Source organism: Leptosomus discolor, chromosome 3 (assembly GCF_034619465.1).
Source record: "Leptosomus discolor isolate bLepDis1 chromosome 3, bLepDis1.hap2, whole genome shotgun sequence".
NCBI classification, from domain to species: Eukaryota; Metazoa; Chordata; class Aves; order Leptosomiformes; family Leptosomidae; genus Leptosomus; species Leptosomus discolor.
The window spans coordinates 76859319-76879592 of record NC_141393.1 but is presented as its reverse complement, the minus strand read 5'-3'; the positions used below and the strand labels follow the sequence as shown (position 1 = coordinate 76879592).

The window sequence follows — 20274 nt, the reverse complement described above, 5'->3', positions numbered from 1 at the left end:
GCTTCTTCCTATTGGGGAAAATATAAGATTGTTTCCAAGACAGGTCTTGTGGGAAAACTCTTTCAGGATTCTACAGAGTCTTCTGTGAAGACAAGCTATTGATGGTATTAACTCTTTAGTCACAATATGAAAACAAAATGCATAAAATTTTCACTGCTCTTTAAACAACGAACTACTCTTCTAAAACAGAAAATCCCTAGGCTTACACCTATTATATTGTCTGCTGCAATGTTGCTTTATGTGCATTCTACCATCTGTTTTTTTTTGTAGAAGGTTGTTGAAACACTGTTACAATATAGACCACCTCAGGGCTTGTTTTGACATCTTATTTTGAAGGGATCAAAGCTCAATAAATAGGAAGCATCTCACTTACTCCAGTAAGAGTTTGGTCAAACTTTTCAATGTCAAAGAATAGCTGCTGTTTTACACGTTAAATTAAACTGTACGTTATACCTTTTAATGTCAGAGTAAACAGATGACAAAGGAAAAGAAAGAGAAAAGATGACTGTTAACAAAGGCCAAAGAAATTATTTGAAAAGAACTGAACACTTGCCCTGTCTGCACTGTTAATCTGAAAGATATGTTGAAAATACTTAAGGCAGGTGACACTAATTCAGCTAGTCTGGGCACGTGCTCTTCAAACAGATGACATCCTATGAAAAAAATCCTGGGAGCTTTCTAAGAAAGACACTGAAAATGAGTCATGTGCTTCAGTTCAGTAGTTTCTGTTACCACTGTTACGACAAATAACACTGTTATTCTCAAATGTTTTATGTTGCACCTACATTGTGTAATTATAAGTAAATTTCCTCCAAACACAGTTTTGATGGAAAAAGTCAGAAAATTAATGAAATTCTCACACGTAAAACTTTATCTACTGCTATGTATATATTGTTCTTGGACACACATCTGGAACAGTTATCAAAGCATTCTCAACTACTTTTAAATTTCTTGTTTATTGACATGTTTCTATGTGAACAATAACCAAAAATAACAACAATTGCAGGGAAAATCGCTACAAAAATCTCTGTATACACCTGGGTTGCCATTCCTACATTCCTATATGCTTTTGTAAAGGATAACTAAAAACATATAAACAAATGGTACAACAAAAACTAAGCAGTTATATTTACAATTATATAATGCCTTCCAGTTAGTGAAATCAATACTCATTATATTCTGGGAAACTGGTAAATATTATTACGTCCATTTTTAACAGATGGATATATTGATGCTCCCAGCTGCTGCCATCGTAGCTCCCTTTGAGCTACAGTAGCTAGAAGATACCTATGCTTCCTGATGAGTTAGAGGAGTTAGATGAAAGCAAGCACTGTCTTGTGTAGCTACTATAGAACACTACGGAAAAGGGACATGACCACACAAATATCTTCAAGAATAATCTCTGAAAAAAAGGATTTCTTGTGGTGAGGAGAGGATGGCTGTTCCACAAGACTCAAAATTAAGTAATTACCATAATCACCTCCAAAAAATTGTTTCTAGGTTCTTTACTGAAGTAGAGGATATTTTCCTGTATTAAGTTTTGTGGTGGCTTCTTTTTATAGTGTGAGTGAGCAATGCTTTTTATGTCTCCTGCACACAAAACTGTTGCAACAGGCTGGTAAACTCAAGCAAACTCATTCCAGTTGCAAAGCAGAAACTGAAAGCATTAATAAGAAGAGTACCTAAATTAAGGCAGTCAAAGGCTATAGAAATGTAGACGGCAGCCAACAACACGAGGTACTTTTGTTCTGGCATTCAAGAATCGTATGAACAGTTACTGCTCCTGCTGCGAGATCTCTTTGTGCTACGATTTGATTCATGAATAAGTGCAAGTCAACCCAAGCTCTCATACTTCCAGCTCCAGACTCTCAGGCTGTGATTTAGCAGAAGGTGCTTGTACTGCTCTAGACTTTAAAAAACATCAGTGATTTCAAGACAGTTTAATCTTCTGTTCAGTTGTATTTGAATGCTCATTTAAAGTTTTTTGTCGTACCACTTGGCTTCAATGGCACACATTGTAAAACTCAGAATATAAAGGCGTCGACTTATTACACTGTGCAACTTGTGCCATTTTTCAATATAATGGACCATTTTTGGGTTTTTTTTAAAGAAAGAGCAGCCCATATTCTGCTAACCTTACTTGGGTGAAATAGCAATTAATTATACATGTAGTCACACTAATATCAGCAAGACATTGCAGACTGTAAAGTGCCATTCAGTGAATGATATTTTCAGCTGGATAGCTCTGTTAACTATACACAACTTAGCTGAGAGGATTTATTAAAAACTGAAGAACTGTGTTAAAAAAATAATATAAAATATGGTATCTGTAGTGAATTTTGCTTTGATTTTCTTCTATGAATAAAAAAAAGTAAACATGAGTTAAGTAAACATGTAAGTTATGCTTGAACTGTGTATAGCTGTTTCCCGCGTTGCTCTGGGAACACATTATTACTATAAAATAAGGTATGTTTTCCCATTTTATAGATATGGGTGATATCTATATGATTGCTACTTTGAAAGACAAAAAAAGTATTTTTCCTTGCCAACATCTAATCTGTATGTTTACAGACAGATTTGTTCAAACTCTGCATGATCTATCAAAGCAGAACAATTAAATGTTCCATGATTTTGCTTTTTAATATTTTTATTATCATTGTCCTCAACAGTTTGTGTCAAGTGATAAGTGACAGCAAAGTAATGGAATAAAAGTCTCTCCTCGAGAATCTTTTCCAAAATGTGATTATTTCATTTTAGAGAAATTTGAGAGAAGATGGAATCACATTACCTGCTATCCACAACCAGTCTTGTTTAGTCCCCCAAATACCCAGATACTCTTAGGTAATTCTTAACAGATGGTACTTCTGGGAAGGATTTTGCAATGGCCGACCACAACTCATTTCTACCACTGCAGCATTACTCCAGCAAGTACTGATTTTAAATGGACTACTCAAACTGAAGGCAACTTGCCAAAGCCACCAAATAAGCTTTCCATCAGATAGCATCATGGAAGAACAAGTAATATGACTTACAGGCCAATTCTGCCAGTGACACAGGATTTGATGAAGAGCTTTATAACTGAAGCCAATAAAACCTGATTCACTCAGAGGATAAAGAGCATTTCCTGTCATTTTTATGCAGGCCCAACTCTAGGGATAACAGAAGTGTTTTGTGGTCCTAATGATGGACTACATGCTGCGCTTTAGATACCATAAAAACATAGGCAGTAAGATAATTTACCCAAGTAACAGCTTTCTGACAATCTTACCTGGGTACAGCTGCTTTGTCGGGGCACTCAGCTGTGCAGTTTTTGAAACTCTGTAGGCAACATCCGATCCTTTCGAATCCCTTCTGTTTGTGCAAAATCCTGCTGTTCTTGATACTCCTTCTGGTGAATTGTGAAATTCTAATGCTTTTAGCACATCAACGGGTTCAGCTAGCATAGAAAAAAAAAACACCCAAAGAATTACTCATCTTGCATCTCTACAGTATGCATCCTCTAAAAAGGATATTTATTTCATTGCAAAACTGTATGTGTAATCATAGCAGTAGCTACATTCTATTTGGATTTATTGCATGTTACTCCTACACCAGAATATTATTTTAACAGGATTATTAATTCTTAAATATATAAGAGTTCATCTCAACCAATGTAATTGTTATGATCAGATTTTCAAACTGACTGCACGCTGAAAATTACTGTTTCCCAAACACAGAGAATCTTGGTAATTGAAACTTACAGCACATTCTTTTAATGAGTGATTTCTAAGAAGTGGAACTGATTTTAAAAGTTCGCACAAATGTTTCAGAAGCATTCAGCTACTAATAATCTTCTACCAGAAACTTGTCTGTTGCTAACATTAAAATATATTCTGATTACTTATGACTGTTCTTTCAGAAAGAAAGTGATAAGGAAGAAGCTAATCTTGTTTTTCTTTCAGTTAGAAAAAGAAAAAATGTACCCGCTTTGCCTGCAAGGAGTGAATTGGCACAGTACATTATTTCCAAGACAAAATTCAAATGGACTTGTTTTGTACTTTAGAGCCAAAGCACAATCAGGTTGCACTGCTCAGTGTCTAACAATTTAAAGTTGAAATCCAGAGCTGCTACTGCACTGATTTGATAAAAAAATTTATTTATATATATATATATATATATATATATATATACAGGCAACAACAAAAGCTTAGTCTATAGAAGTTCACTGTGGCAATAAGGCCAAGTACTGAATCCAAGTACTGAATGGACGAGCACTTCAACAGAGGCAGTGAGATTACATAGTTTGACTACGGCATATCTTTTCTCTTAGAAAAAATGAAGGTGTTCATTCCCATACTCCCTACAGGTCATGGCTTCACTAATTTACTTTTGTGAGTGGAAACAGAATTTCAACAGATCATTTTTTCACTGGGACTGTTCTGCAGTTTTTATGTTGGCAAAGTCATAATCACTTTATCTGGAAAGACAGTTTCACATGACTTTCACTGTTAAAGCTAAGAAACACGTCTGGTAAATCTGACCCTTCATGTCTTGGAACTGCACTGTGGCATTAACTATAGCTAATTTATTCTCTGTTGTTATTTGTTTTATGTGTCAACAAATATCAGCTTAAGGCCCAAAATTCGCTGTGTGCAAATATTCAACTACTTGAATAACTATTTGCAAACAAGTGAAAGAGTGTAAAAACATAAGCAAAGTGATATTCTAATTAGATTCACTGGTTGAAACATCTCTACCTTCTTTTCTTACTATTTGTACAGGTCTAGGCAGTGTTACTACTTTTTTGTCACTGTAGTATCTCCGAAGTCACTTCAGTATGTTCACTCTCAATAACAGATGTGAAGAACGTTAACTAACTCGTCCTGTTCATCTCCTGGCACTGCCAAATATGAAGAACTCAACTTTGTGGTTAAACCTAACTTTGGATAACACAAAAAACCAAAATCTGAGGGTTTTTTCCAGTCAGCCTAGAAAGCACATAGGTTCCGGGGAGACCTTACTGTGGCCTTTCAATAAAAAAAAGGGCTTATAAGAAGGACAGAGGACTTTTTACCAGGGCCTGTAGTGACAGGACAAGGGCCAATGATTTTAAACTGAAAAAGCATAGGTTTAGATTGGATATAAGGAAGAAATTTTTTACAATGAGGGTGGTGAAACACTGGCACAGGCTGCCCAGAGAGGTGGTAGAAGCCCCATCCCTGGAAACATTCAAGGTCATGTTGGACAGAGCTCTGAGCAATCTGATCCAGCTAAAGATGTCCCTGCTCACTGCAGGGGGGTTGGACTAGAGGATCTTTGGTGGTCCCTTCCAATCCTAACCATTCTATGATTCTGTCTTAAAATATATTCACAAGAAAACGCTTGTGAGCTTCTTTAATTTTTGTTCACAACATGCAACTTTTCGTTGCCTTTTTCCATCAGATTGTCACCAAATAGCCAATGTTTATTGCAAGCTAATACATCTGGAATGAATGCTACCGTATACACCTGAACTTACTTATGTATCTTGCAGATTCAACAAAATATGTTTAAACATTCTCAAAAGAAAAGTTTCAGTAGTGTGCAAATTCTGAAACATTAGACTTACCTCTCTGTTAAGTACTGACTAAATAGTTTTAACGGATATAATGTATTTTCTATAGGTATTCCACACAATTCTAAACTTACTACCATACTGAAGGAACTGCCATGCTTTTTTTCTGGTAACCAACGACTATTTTTGCAGTACCTATAATAATTTGAACCAGTGAAGTAATGTAGAACAAGTCACTGGAAATATTAGGAAAAATTCCATGTCGCTGTATAAGTCAACCCTTGCCACATTCCTTTTTCCTTTGCTGTTTTCTATAATTTGTACCAGATTCTTAATTATTTTTTAGAATAATGGCTGCTCTTTGCCCGGCTGACTGGGAGATTATTCACCCATAAACAAGATTATTCATTACTCCCTGCTAGTTCTGCTGCTAAAAAACTTCCAGACAAGAAACAGAATAATAATAGAAGAGAACAATCTTCAAACCACAAATTCCAAATAATAAGAACAAACATTTTGTTAATAGTCCGTGGATGACATTTATTTCCACAAACTGTGATTCACAAAATGTAAATAGCAAAAAAACTAGTCAGTTTACAAGGATTTCTAGAAATGTAACTTGTCATATAAATGACAGAAATTGTTTCCCTAATTTATATAAAAGATTTCGGAGAGCCACTTCAACCAACAGTTAAAAAGTAAAGAAGTTCTTTAGAAGTCTTTTGATAAACCAGGCAGGAATGTATAAAATTTAAGACACTTCTTTACAAAAATTTGCTTTTGATAGAAATCTACATATCATTCAGTCTGTGAAATAAACAGCCTGAATTTGTGCCTCTTCCTCATAAATGTTTTTGCAACATTCTTGTGTGTGTCATTATTTAACCTGGTCTTGACTCTCATCCAATGCCCAGATCAGGATGCAACCAATCCTATATTTCACCTGGGAGGTTGCAGGCCTGGAAGTCTCCTCAGAGCTGTAACTGCCACCTCCCAGCTGCAAACAGGGCTCACTGTGTAAAGCACTTCTCCCCTGCACTCGTCCTGTGTCATGCATAGGGCTACCATACATTGGGGTTTCTGCAGAAACACCCTCTTTTTGCTAGCGCAAATTTTATCTCAGTGAATTTCAGGATTTTTTTTTATGTTTTCTGGAACTATGGCAGCCTACTTGGAGTAAGTGTTCAGTAGCCCCGAGCAGGCTGCCATGACATTAGTCTCAAAATTCTTGTGGAGCTCGCTGCTCACATTCAGACGATCTGCTCAGTGCCTCTACAGAAAGCACCAGACACAGTTGGTTTCAATATGCCGCAGAGCACACACGTGTAGAAATCCAGTCAAAAATAAACAGCTCTTGAAAAACAGCAGCACTTAGATCCCAACTGGTTAGGGGTACCCTGTTTGAAGTATAAAGGGCGATGAGAAGTCCTTGCATAGCCAACACTGGCTTGCGTGGGTGTCCAGGGTAGAGAGGCAGGAAGACAACTCACAGAGTCAGGGAAGAGCATGGTCTGGAAACTATCAGCTGAAACTGTGGCTTCTCTCGGAGTTTCTGTAGGTTCTGCAGTGCTCAGTGTCACTGGATCCTGGGAGCTTCATCTCTTCCTGAAAACTGCCTCTTTAGCATTCTGCCCCCACACAATTTCTTGGAATGGTAAGAAATAGCTAGAAATATCAACAGTGGTATGGCCATGGAATTTGCCTGTTGCAATGGTCCACAAAGTAAGCTTGTATTTATATGGGGCAACATTAATGTAACCCATATACTGGCAGATCTAGGGTCTCTCACTAGGACTCCCTCACAGTGCATAAAGCAGCTTGCCTAAACGATTTTACCTTCTAGTCTTTTTGCATCTTTCCAATTTGGTGCTGAGATTTAAGATGGCAAGGAAATAGCCAAAAAATAAGCATCATGCAAACAGCTCTGTTCACCAGTTCTTCCAGACATATTTAATCTTCCTTGGTTTTCTCTTTAGCTTTCTTCCATGGGAACTAAATAAGAATCTTAGGGGGGAAAAAAGACAGATTGAAAGAAGTATAAAATCTTCTACAGTACTTTAAATGGTACTAAAGTATGTATAAAAGCATGTTAATTAAAAAGAAGACAGAAAAAAAAACTTCTGCTGGAAATTAAAAGGATTCAGTGGAGTTAAGTAGTTGTAAACTGGATGCTAGACCACCTTGTACACTGCCAGGTCATAGAATCATAGAATCACAGAACAGTTTTGGTTGGAAGAGACCTTCAAGATCATCGAGTCCAACCCTTGTCCTAGCTCTATCAACACCACTAAACCATGTCCCTCAGTACAACACCTACCCGTCTCTTAAACACCTCCAGGGATGGTGACTTCACCACCTCCCTGGGCAGCCTGTTCCAATGCCTGACAACCCTTTCAGTCAAGAAATTCTTCCTGATATCCAGCCTGAACCTCCCCTGCTGCAGCTTAAGGCCATTTTCCCTTGTTCTGTCGCTTGTTACTAGGGAGAACAGACTGACCCCCGCCTCGCTACATCTTCCTTTCACATAGTTGTAGAGAGCGATACGGTCTCCCCTCAGCCTCCTCTTCTCCAGGCTAAACAGCCCCAGAACCCTCAGCCGTTCCTCATACGAGACATGCTCCAAATCCTTTACTATCTTGGTGGCCCACCTCTGTATCCTCTCCAGCACCTCAGTGTCCTTCTTGTAAGGAGGGGCCCAAAACCGGACACAGCACTCGAGGTGCAGCCTCACCAAAGCTGAGCACAGAGAAATGATCACCACCCTACTCCTGCTGATGGCACTATTCCTGATACAGGCCAGGATGCCATTGGCCTTCTTGGCCACCTGAGCACGCTGCTGGCTCAGGTCAGGACAGAAAATCACGAGTGAATTACATGAGGGAAAATTCACATATTTTCTGTTTGTTTGGAGAGCAGAAAAATGCATATGAAAACTGACTTCCAATTTTGGTTAGCATTTTCAAGCCTAGAGTTCCTACCTATACAATGATACATTTATTTTAAAGGCTATGACAACGCATTTTATTCAATGAATTAATAACTGCATCTTTTAATAAAATAATGCAATTATAGATTGAAAAAGAACCTCCTTAAAAATCTAGACCACATTTTGATCATATATTTGCAGTTAAAAAGATCATAGCTTTCATTCCATTCCACAATGTCTAAATGGAAGTAAAATCTATGATATATTATTCCTATTGATACTGATATTGATACTACACATACGGATCAAATTCTGACGCCTTTGTTCTGCATTAGACCTAACAACTACTGCCATTGCTCAGTGTGATTTCTTCTGGAGTTCGGTAGGAGCTGGTGAAACCAGGAGATTAATTTCTGGTATGTCGTAATGTCATAAACATAAACAGCACTTATTATACAACAGCAGAAGACTTGATTCCTTCACTTTGACTTCCTGATACATTTGAGCTGGAATCCATTACGTTACATGGCTTTCCCTTTCTCTTAGTGGAAACTGGCCGTGGAGGAGGTTCCCAGGTACTGTAACAATACAGGTTATGATATTGGACAAACAAGAGACTGAGAAACCGTACAACAACGCAGAAACTGAAGTCCTTTGGATGCACATTCTGTCCTGATTTACTCAATATATGACATCAAGCCTCCTTGTCTTAAGGATGACCTCAGTTTTCAGCATAAATGCTTAGCATGTCAACATCTCTCTATGGGAATGCTTCTTGTAGGTGACCACATAGCCCCAGGTAAAGGGATATACGTTACAAGACAGGGACAAGTTGTATCAAATGCAAGAAAACTGGCATTGGAATGGCAATTAAAAGAATTGTGTTCATTCATATCTTCTTAGCTTATAACATATGTACCCTGTCTTTAACATGGCAAATGATATCTTAATGGAAGGCAACAAAATCTCTTGTTTTCGCAGCCACCATAAAATTCTGTGTTGTGATAAAGCCCATCTGACCCTGCAAAGGCAAACTGTACAGAACGCAAAAAAGATGGATCCACAGTGCATCTAATGGCAGCAATGTTGTCTTTGCAATTACACCAGCAAGCAATCATTTTGGATGAAAGGGTAAAATCTATACACATTTTTCTAGCTGAAATCATGTTGTAAGCTTAATTATCTTTATTTTAATGACTCTACATTTATGAAAATGTTTCAATCTACAACAGATGCTTTTTTACAATTTTCTAGCTACTGACCAACTGCAGCGATGACTCGAAGCCAAAAGAAGTTCTTCATATAGGCTTACTCTAATCGTGTAGGCTTACTCAAATCCATCTAGTGAGTGACAGTCACCTAAATGCTAGGTACGTAAATGCTAGGCCGTTAAGACACATTGAAATTCTTTTTGACCCATGTAGGTGAATTGGTGATCAGACAGGTTTCTAACCATCATCTTACATAAAGCTGTACTGAGCAGCAGTTTATGGGTCAATTCCATGAGTGGCTGCAACCTCCCACTGCTGTGGATCTCGCTCAGTGTTTCATGTCTTGCTCAGCTCTTAAGAGGTCAAATATCTACAGTGATCCTCTTGCAGATGCATGCAATGGTCCTCAGTAGACTTGGAATACACGCAAATTGAAAAGACATTATTCATGGAATTGAGAGTTCTTTTGAGTGAATTTGATTATTCCTGAAGAGATAACCAAGGAAGTCGGAATGGACAACTGTCCTCCTTATCTAGAAGGTCTCACACCTTGAGTTTTCTTCTGTTCTACACAGAACATGCTGCAAGCCACTTAGAAGCTGCAATGAGAAATGAATATAGCCCTGAACCTTTGCAGATAGGCTATATCTTGCAAACTTGATGTCTGTTCTCTTTCTATGAACTGTACAGCAAAGCATTTGTAGCTGCCGTTAAAGGTGCTGGTGACTAAGGACCAAACAGTTCAAGACAGACTGTTCTTGAAGATAGGGTATACAGAGGAAACAACCATCTGCATTTTCAGAACGAAGGACTTCACTGTCTGGCCTCAAAGTGAAACTCTTCAGCACTGACACGAAAGTGACTGTGGTGGCAACTTCTGGCTACAAAATTCATTCCCATAAGAAATTGTTCAGGGGATGACTCAGACTAAAATGTTTTCTTTCTTTTCAAAAGCCTAATAAAGCATAGAAGTTGAAACCCTGTTTAGATTTTGGTCCGGTAACTCTTAGTCTCATATTTTCATGAGAGAGCTCATGCACAATGATCCTTCCCTATTGAAAGGCTATGTTCACCTAAATAATTTACCAGACACTCCGTGTTTGCATGCTGGGGGACATACTTCAAATAACAACAAAACTCAATGTATAAAAAAAGAAGAGCCAGTATTCTTTACTTTACAGATATATCTTAGCAAATTGAGTGTGCTCAATGTTTGCTACATGGTTAATAGCCTGTAAGAGTTCAATCAATAACTTGTAATTGGTGAGATACCACCCTGGAGTAGAAAAGAGCTTAATTTGCCTCAGTAAAAAGAATTAGCTGAGAAATTTAGGAAGACTAATGTTTCTAAATTGCTACTATTTTACTTCATATTTTTCCATGGAAATATGCTTCATTCTGCCAGTAATCTGTTCCAATGGAACCACCACAAAACTAAAACTTAAGAGTGTTGAAACATTAATCTTCAATTTTAAATGGAGCATTTTTTTAAAGTTTAGTCCAGTTTTATTTCACTGTGACAGACCATTTAAAGAGTAGAAGCTATTACAGCCTGGTAGCCTAAAATATGCGTATTTGGTGGGTACTGATGAAGGGACTCCTTATATTTGTGGACAAGACTTTCAAAATAAGCAACCTATGGTTACATTTCTAGGTATATATCTAGGAACTTAAATAGAAGGTACTGGCTGCTCCATGGTTTTTGAAACTATGCTACCCATTAAAGGCATAATAGCCTACAGTTATTTAGTTTATTTACTTTTCTCAAAACTTTGAATCTTCATAACTATAAGTGCTCATTCTAAGGACTCTCTGTGTATTCTATAGCTGGGAAAAGATAAAAACTACTGTGATGAAGGTTTCTAATGGACACTCATTAAACAGTCCAAGGCTTAATGCATGTAAGAGGTGAAAATATTTTCATGAACAAGAGGAACTCCTCTGAAGGGGTAGTAGTCTTCAGTTTCTGCTGTTGACCACTCAGAACAGTGTTGTCAGGCCACAGAAGGGGAGAAATGTTTTTCTTTTGAAAACAATCTTAAATACAGATTGTGTCAAAGTTCTTCTACATAGGTTTATTTTAGCTATCATTTGTCAAGCTGCTTCAGCAGCTCTCCTACTGTGAAACTTGATAACTTTTCCCCTCCTTGCATTCCTTCTCCCAGATTATTAGTCCAGTTTCTGATTCTGTCAACAATTAGCAAGCAGTTTAGTCTACCAGCTAGACCTAAGTTTGCTAGAGCAGAAAGAGTAATAAATGCTTCCATTTTGCCAAATTATCAATGAGGAAGTCTTCACTAGCAGTGTTAGGGTCTGGGTTTGTTGAACAGTTAGTTTGTTGACAGTTACGATACATACAAGAACCATGTATTACTAGAAATCTGTTCTGTTTCTAATGTGGTAGGAATATTTTTATTCTTGTTTTTACCTTTATACACTTTTACTTATTGTGGGCAGGTACGATGAATATCTTTTTAAAACAGAAATACATATATTTATTATTGTCTGTACTTATTAATTTACCATGTTCTTCATCTGTTAAGTGTTCATACAAGAGTAAACATCCAAAAGCAGGAATTCAACAGCATGTTATGCCCATCATGCTTCACTGAGCTTCCCAGTTCTTAGAAAGGACTCTCCCTTCCCACTGCAGGCTCCATCTAGCCTCTGTATCCCAAGCAATGATTCCCTGCAGTTCTGCTGTAGGTGTCTAAGCACCAGGAAAGGATCAGACACTCTCCTGTCCTCAGCATTTCCTACAGGCCGGCTCTGGGCAGACCTGCACTTCCTCACAGGCTTGTGGGATTGGCAGTCAGCAAACCGCCTGCCTCACATCTCTCTACAGAGAGCGCAGACATGTAACAGAAGCTGTTCTGGGAGCAAGCATCGAAAGCATCGGTTCTGCAGTGTCCTTTGGGAAGGCTCCAAGACTTTTCATAGATATTAACCCAAGGACTTTATAGAACTGTGTAATATGAACTCTCTGTTTTGTGGGCTGCAAAACTGAGTTACAGAGCATCTTCCAGGTACAAAAATGAAGCCAATTAAGCTGCCTAAAGCAATTACACAGTGCTCCTGAAAATCAAGCTGATTTTTTTTTTTTCTAGGTACCTAAATACAAATTTATGAGATGAACTGAATACACATTGTCCACACATATATTTCTAGAGATATACTTCAAGGCTTTACCTGTTAAAAAATTTCCTACGTGTTAGCTTTTAGATGAATTATGTAATTGGGTTCTTGGCTGGTGACACTTTTAGAAGAAGGTGTTATTACGGTGCTTTCATATTCAATGAATACAAGAACTAGAGATTATCCAGATGTGTACAGGAGTGCTTTAAATGGCCTATGATTGACTATTTCACCAACAGAAGCCTTGTGTGAAACGGCTCAGAACTGGCTACTTCTGTTTCCACACCAGTTATTTGGAATTTTTTCATTGACTTGCTATGCTTCAAAATCTACTAAATACATAACAGTACCTCAAAGACAATAAAGACAGTCTATGCATATGTGGGATGGATTTTTGATACTCACCAACTACTAACTGTATCTCCTTTTAAAGACCAATCTCTAACACTCATACAGTAAAAACCAAAACCAAACACCAAAAAACCACTTAAATCCCATGTTGAAACCAGTGGGAAACTTTCCTGTGTACAGCTACACACTCAGATCTTTAACAAGGTTAGCTTGCAGGCTTGTTTATTTACCGGAAATATCCAGCAAAAGAGAAAGAATAGTTATTTTTGGGTTTTGTTACATTGGAGAATTCTGGAGTGTAACCTAGTTTTTGAAACTGACATTTCATATTCGCTTTATATATTTTGCCACAAAATGTGACTTTTTTATTACTTAAACCTCTCTTTCAGACTAGATAGGTTGTGCTTTTATCATTCATTCAGCAACATTGACTACAACCAAGCACTAAAGACCTGATCCTGATTCCATAAAACATTTCACTTGTTACCCACAAAAGTTTGGGCTAGTTCATCGCCTGGTGCAGACCTGCATTGATCCATCAGTTTACAATATTTTAACATACTTCCGTGGAGTTATTCCTGTTTTACACCACAGCAGATTATATCAGAACTGCAGTCCAAGTGTCTAACTATGTTGAAGCATTCACTAAAGATTCAAAAACTTCTTTCTGTACAAACAGTGAAGACAGTACTTCCAACTGTGAAAATCAGCAAAACAAGTATTAAATTCTTGGAGTATCCTGTTTCTATTACCATACCAAAAAAAAGACACAGTCTAAAAATGGTCACTGCTATAGGAAGAGACAAGGTGTTCCCTCAGCAATTAAACATGAAAGAAAGTCCACTTAAAAGCTTTGTTGATCAAGGTATTTATTCAGAAATAATCCCAACAGACTTCAAAGTATCTTATAATAAATGGGAGTTTTCAAATATGGAGCATTTGTACATTTGTCAGCTATAAGCATAGAAAAAAAAGCAAAACACAGCTAAGGACAAGATTTACAGATGGTGCCATTTAATGTGACCCTATTTAATTTGACAGAGAAACAACTAAATGACTTTTAAAAATCATACAACTAAAAACTTTCACCATACTTTCACTGATGTCAAAGTTATCACCTCCCTTTTGAGAGCAATGCAAGGAAATCAGACTCAATTCTGTGTCCTACTGATAGCAGGTTTGTTGTCAAGGTTTGTAAAACCTTGAATATTTTTCTTTATAAACTGTGAATGTTTGATAACCTGTCAGATTACTATGATAATTTGAGTAAATACACAGGTAAGGGACTGAGTAGGTAAAACTTAAGACTACAGTAACGCTTTAACAACGTGACCATAATTTGACTCCTAACGAAGTTCATTCATATTACAGACAAAGCTTAGCTGCCAGAGACATTATTCATAGCAGGATCAGGATCTTTGGGTTTTAAATCATATTTTATAATACATTTTTCAACGTGCTTTGCAGCAAACACATTGCTTCCATAATATCAGCTCTGCCAAATAACATCTACTTCACATACTGTGTTCATTAACACTCTGACATACAGTGAAGTCCCAGACCTAGAATTTACAAAGGGTTTTACAACCCCTCATGTGTGATAATGTGCGAAAAAGCATTTAAGTTCTTCCAGATTCTACTACTATTGTAATAACAGGGTCAATAATTAATCCTTACATTTACAGTCCCTAAACTTAGTATTTAATAGTGACTATTACAGCTATAAGCCCTTGCAACAGGCATGTGTGTTCACCTAATTCCTTTTAAGCCACTGCTCTCTATTGTGTCCATCCAAAGGGCAAATCTTTATCACTGCATGAGACTTCACATTCTTAGAACATTAGAGATTTCTCCCAAGCTCTGCTTAATTTATTCCCCTCTATTATCAACAAATACTCAGAACAACAATAAATTAACCAATGCTGGGAGGATTTCTCCTGAAAAGAAGCAGAGAATTCTACAGAGAAAAGAAAAGCAACTTCTTAATCTTGCTGGTAGATGGAAACCCTACTGTTCACCACTGTACAAAACAAATCCAGGAGAGAAATAATTGCTCCAGTGTGTTTTAGGTATAACTTCACTTCAGTAGTAATGTCATGGCTCTTTTACTATGCTGCAACCTAGTTAGAATTAAAGGCCCCATTTGGAGGAGACCAAATAACTTTGGACAATGCAATTGTAAAACCAAGCATGACAACTCCTTGCTTACATTTTACAGCTGCTACAGACACCAATGATGTCTGTCTTCTTTTTTTCCCAGTAATCAGAAAACAGCATAGCACCAGGAAATAGGTTTTATATAAATGATTTTTTTTTTCTAGTGACACTCCAATAAAAGGTGCTAGGCACAGAGATTATTTCAAGCCAAAACCACTGAATATTCTATTCAGTGGGTACTCTCTATGTACTTATATATAATCACATTTGTTAAGATATACACAAAACTGAAGTTGATAAACTTCTTTTCTGCAGAGCTAGAAAAAAGACATAGTTTCCTAAAGCCTGAATAGTCGTTTCTGCACTCCTTGTGAAGTCTCCTAAATTGAATGCAAAGATTCACGCTCTAGAGGATCTACAACACATACCAGTCATTTTTCTGTGTCAGATGTCTGCTGCTGAAGTTGAAATAATTATTTTACCTTAGAAAAAATATTAAAAATCTAAATTATATAGCAAACCAGATACATACACACAGGTGTCTCTTGCATTATTCTGGGAAGACTGGACCATTTCACCTGCTGATCCCTGGGACTCAGAAAAACTTCAGCTAGGGCCACTAGCTGAGTCTAGTGAAATCACCCTTTGGTTTAATCACTTCTGCTCACTTTGTGAATATTTCTCTGAGAAACCCCTGTACGTCCTCTGTTTCTGAAGCTTAATGGCATTTCATTAAACTAAAGTTAACACACAAGGCTATTTCACTCTAAAACAAAAGAATAATGAAAATACTTATATTCTTTTTCAACTTTAAAAGTGAATTGATCAGTTAAAATCAAAAGTGCCTTATGTCACTAGCAGTTCTGAGAACAGATTCATACTTTTCTAGTTTAAAACACCTTTTTGTACAGGTTTAAACTGCCCAGATACATTAAACAGTTTTCGTTCAAGAAACAGATCCGTGTCTTCCCAGTGTAACTTAGTAAGCAACTACAAATAAGTAACAGTGTCAAGTATGCCTCCACAGAGAAAACTCTCCTTTTGCCATCACTAGTGGGCCCAGTTCTGCATTCCTGCTGCACCTAGAACTCCCACTAGTTTCCAAGCCTGTATGGGGGAAGCACAAGGAACCTTTGTATTTCCTAAGATGACTGTAAAAAATATCTATTCTATATGAGAAACAAATCTGCTTGTCACACAGGAGGTCCGAAGTGTCTGTTCTGTATATAGCTTCATAGCCTCATTTTCAGTAAGTATTTAAAAATCTTTTTGCACTCAGATTTAGAGCTGGATTTCCATTTGCTTGAAAAAGCTTATAAATAATAAAAAGTCTGATTTTTCATTTCTTGCCCATGAAATTTAAATCAGCATCACAATAGTGCATTGATGCCAGGCCCTTACAAAAAATTTATAGTGTTGAAGCCATGCCATTTCAACTAAATGAGTTTATTCATTCCAAACACATTACCAACAGATTTAGTATTAAAGGTGAGGAAGGGGAAAGGAAATCAAAGGATGTCTTTTAAAATACTGGATTTTGTTTACCTTAGCCAAGTCATAAAGCAAAAACATTTTCTCAAAAGAGCTGCTTAAGAGCTGGTGGGCACTGAGCTGACCAAATATGAGTCACTAGTTTTCCCATTCGGTTGCTTCTCACTTCTGTAACTTTTTCTGTCTAAAGAAGAAATAACTCAAGAGTCCAATCAGATCTTCACACCCCCTTTCTTGGTACTATGCAAGACACCTCATACTTCTCTTTTTTTTTTGTGTGTTAAATAAAGAAACTTGAAAAAAAGTCAAGAATTTTAGGAATCTTTTGAGGTTTCTCTACATGGAATGGATTCTGTTGTCTTAAAAAGAAGTCACTGCTGTATGATTAACACTTTATATGAATACACCATGTAATTTTCTTTACATAGGGATAGTTTACGCAAAGAAAATTGAAGAATATAGGATTTAATTTAACGGAGTTTATAAGGGCAATGATTCATATTTTGCCCAACATTTTCATTTAGTCATGTTGTTTACCTGCTGTAGAATCCTATTTTATTTTATTCCTTGATATTTTCCCTCTCCTACTTTCAAATATGAATCATTATGTCCTATTTGTCTTTTAACTACTTTAGATAAGATTAGAATACATAAAAGACAATTCAGAAATACCTTCCTTGTACTCCATTAGGGAAATTAGGTCAAATTCTACTCCCTCTGTAGTCAATGGAAAAACTCTTACTGACTTCAATAACATATCAAGCCCTAAGCACACAGCTCCCTGTAGTTTCTAACCAAATGACATACTGTATTTCAGAGAGGTTCAAGAACTAAGTTCTATTCAGAATGCTTCTACAAGCACAAGAAGCTGTAGTTTTATGTTTCTGAAATGTCCTTTATACAGAAGACTAGAGGAAAAGATTTTTTTTTAATATATGTTTTTAATAGAGTTACCAAAACCAAATTAGTCTGCCCAATGTTGCTGAATTATTTCAGTAAGTACCAGATAACTTCTGTTGATTTCACCTGGGCTACCTGGGTTTAGATTTTCTTTTGACTTTTCATTTGCATCCAACCCACTATGTAAAGCTAATCTACGTAAATCCTACTTAATTAAGTCTGTTCTGCTGTGAATGGTCAGTGAAATAAGAAATCTATCATGCCTTTGCGGACAGTACCACTTCGTGAAGAAATTTAGTTTCGAGGAGCCGAACCCTCGAAGCTCTGCGAGGTGAATTCACCCTGGGTGTAACCCCACCGGAGCCCGTGGAAGGGCAGCAGGGATGAGATCCGACCCCTCCATCCCCGGCAGAGGGCAGAAGCCCTGATTGATCTGACACCGTCAAGGTTATGCCCAGGTATAAAGGGCTTGAATGGAAACTGGTCACCTCACTGAGCTCCCTCTAGGACGTCTGTTGATTCAGAAAGTGGGAATTCAGATCGAGAAACACCTCGTTAAAATAATAAGCGCATAAAAATTAAACCTTTCTTTTCGGAGAGTTAAGCTCCTCCACGAATGTCAGACCCACAGAAAAATAAAAACCTCAATTCCGGCCAGATTGGCCCCCAGATGCGCCTGCGAGCTCCGGTGGGAGGGAGGAGGGATGAAGACGCGGCATTTCCACCCCCGGTAGGAGAGGAAAGCGCTCCCGCCACCGGAGATCACACACTGCAGCTCCGCCAACGTGCGAGCCCATCTCGAAAAGCCGGAGCGCCCCGGATGGGACGGCCGAGGGCTGAGCCGTGCCGGCGGGCAGTGCGGGGGACGAGAGGGGTGGTGTGGGGAGCGGGAGGGGACACGACACAGCGATTCCTTTCTCCTAAAGCTGCCGCGCTGCTGCCTGGCTCTGGTTCCCACTGCAAGTTCCCCGCGGGCTGCGCCCTGCCCAACAGGTCCGCGGACACCTAAGGGACCACTCCATCACCCCGGGGAGCCTGCAAAGGCGGGAGGAGGCTGGGGACGGCGCCCCGGTGCTGACACCGCCCGTGTGGAGCCCAGTGACCGTCAGGCTGAGCCCCCCGAGCCCCCCCCGAGCCCCCCCCGCCCCGCCAGGGCATCTCCGGGCCCGGCGCCGCGCACACCACCTGCGGGGCGCCGCTGCCGCCGGGAGCTGCTCTCCTCAACCTCTGGCAAAAGGCCCCTTCAAATATATTTACTCCTCCCCTCGCGTCCTGGAAAGCTTTTTTTTTTTTCTGCCTGCTGAAACCGTATCAAAGGGAAAAATTAAAAAAAAAAAAAAAAAAAAAAAGGAAAGAAAAAGAAAAGAGAAGAAAAAGCGGAGAATGGAGAAAAACAGAGCGGAGGGCCTCCACCCCGCGACTTTCCCTTTCCTCGCCCCTCCGAGGAGAAGGCAGATACTTGTCGCTCCATTTCAGGCACAACTTGGTGAGCTTGAGCAGAGCAACGACTCCGCAAGTTCAACAAAACTGGGGATCGGACGCACACTCCGCAAAACCGCGCTTAGTGCTGGAAGAGGAGAAGTCACCCTGTTCAACAAGTATTTCTCCCCCCCTTCCCCCCAGCCCCCGTCAGGGCATCCCCTTTGCTGCATCAAAACCACACCAAAGTTAAAGGCTGAGGCTGCACGGGAGCCACCCCCCCCCCCCGCGGCACCTGGCAGGGACGTCCCCTGCCCGCGCTGCCGGGGGCTCCCGGCGGGTCCCCGCGCCCCGAGCCGGCCCCGAGCGCCTCGGAGCCCTCTCGCCTCCCCGGCACCGGGAGCCGCTCTGACAGGTTTCCTCTGAAGCGCGGCCCCAGCCGTGCCCTGCGTCCTTCTCCCCGAGGCGGGGGGAGAGGCGAGCGGACTCCCCGGCTCTCCTTTGCTTTCTTACCTCCTCTGACCTCTGCAGCCCGCAGAAGGATGGCGAAGGTGGCGAGCACGGTTACAGCCGAGTCCCAGGGCCACCTTCTCGTTTTCCACCTTGTGGACCATCTCTGCATCTCCATGCTGGGCACCCACAAGTGTGAATTAAACCCGGGCGCCTTCAGTTTACACCAGCTCCGTCCTTTCCACTATATTCCCAGAGATGATTTCTCCTATAGAGCCATACGTGATATACCAAGAGGGGCTTTCTCTCTCACCCCCCTCCCTCTCTGCCCGGCCTTGCGCAGGCCCCTCCGACCCGTCCTCCCCGGTGCCCTGCCTTCAGACTGAAGGGAGATGAGGGGCTTTAATCAAAATGCAAAGAGCGCCGCATCCCCCTAAAGGCTTCATCCCGTCAGAGGGCTGGGCGAGAGGCTCCCAGGGCCACCCCTGGAGCCCAACTGACAAGCCAGCCGCCGGGCGGAGGCCAATCGCACGGCTCCCCCGGCCGCCCACAGCACCGCCCTCCGCCGCGGCGGCGGCACACCGGCAGCTCCGCGGCCGCCAGCCGACCGCGGTAGCGCCGGCTCCCGGGACGGCGGAGAGCGGCCCTCCCGAAGGCGCTTGGGGAACGGGGAACGGCGGGGCGGGAGCGAGGAGGGGGAC

At 39.9% G+C, this 20274-nt stretch overlaps 1 protein-coding gene across 6 annotated transcripts in view; it reads right to left on the bottom strand.

Moving 5' to 3' along the window:
- COL11A1 (collagen type XI alpha 1 chain) overlaps positions 1-19751 on the bottom strand; it is a 159689-nt gene extending 139938 nt beyond the window's left edge. For 4 of the 6 annotated variants that reach the window (XM_086462638.1, XM_086462640.1, XM_086462637.1 and 1 more), the window contains exons 1-2: positions 19637-19745; positions 3269-3436 (exon numbers count right to left, since the gene is read on the bottom strand). In XM_086462638.1, coding sequence (XP_086318764.1) covers positions 3269-3436; positions 19637-19745 — 277 coding nt within the window. Of the gene's footprint in view, positions 1-3268; positions 3437-19636 lie in introns of all 6 variants that reach the window. The other 2 variants (XM_086462635.1, XM_086462636.1) reach the window with 1 other exon arrangement.
- Positions 19752-20274: the final 523 nt, after the last annotated feature.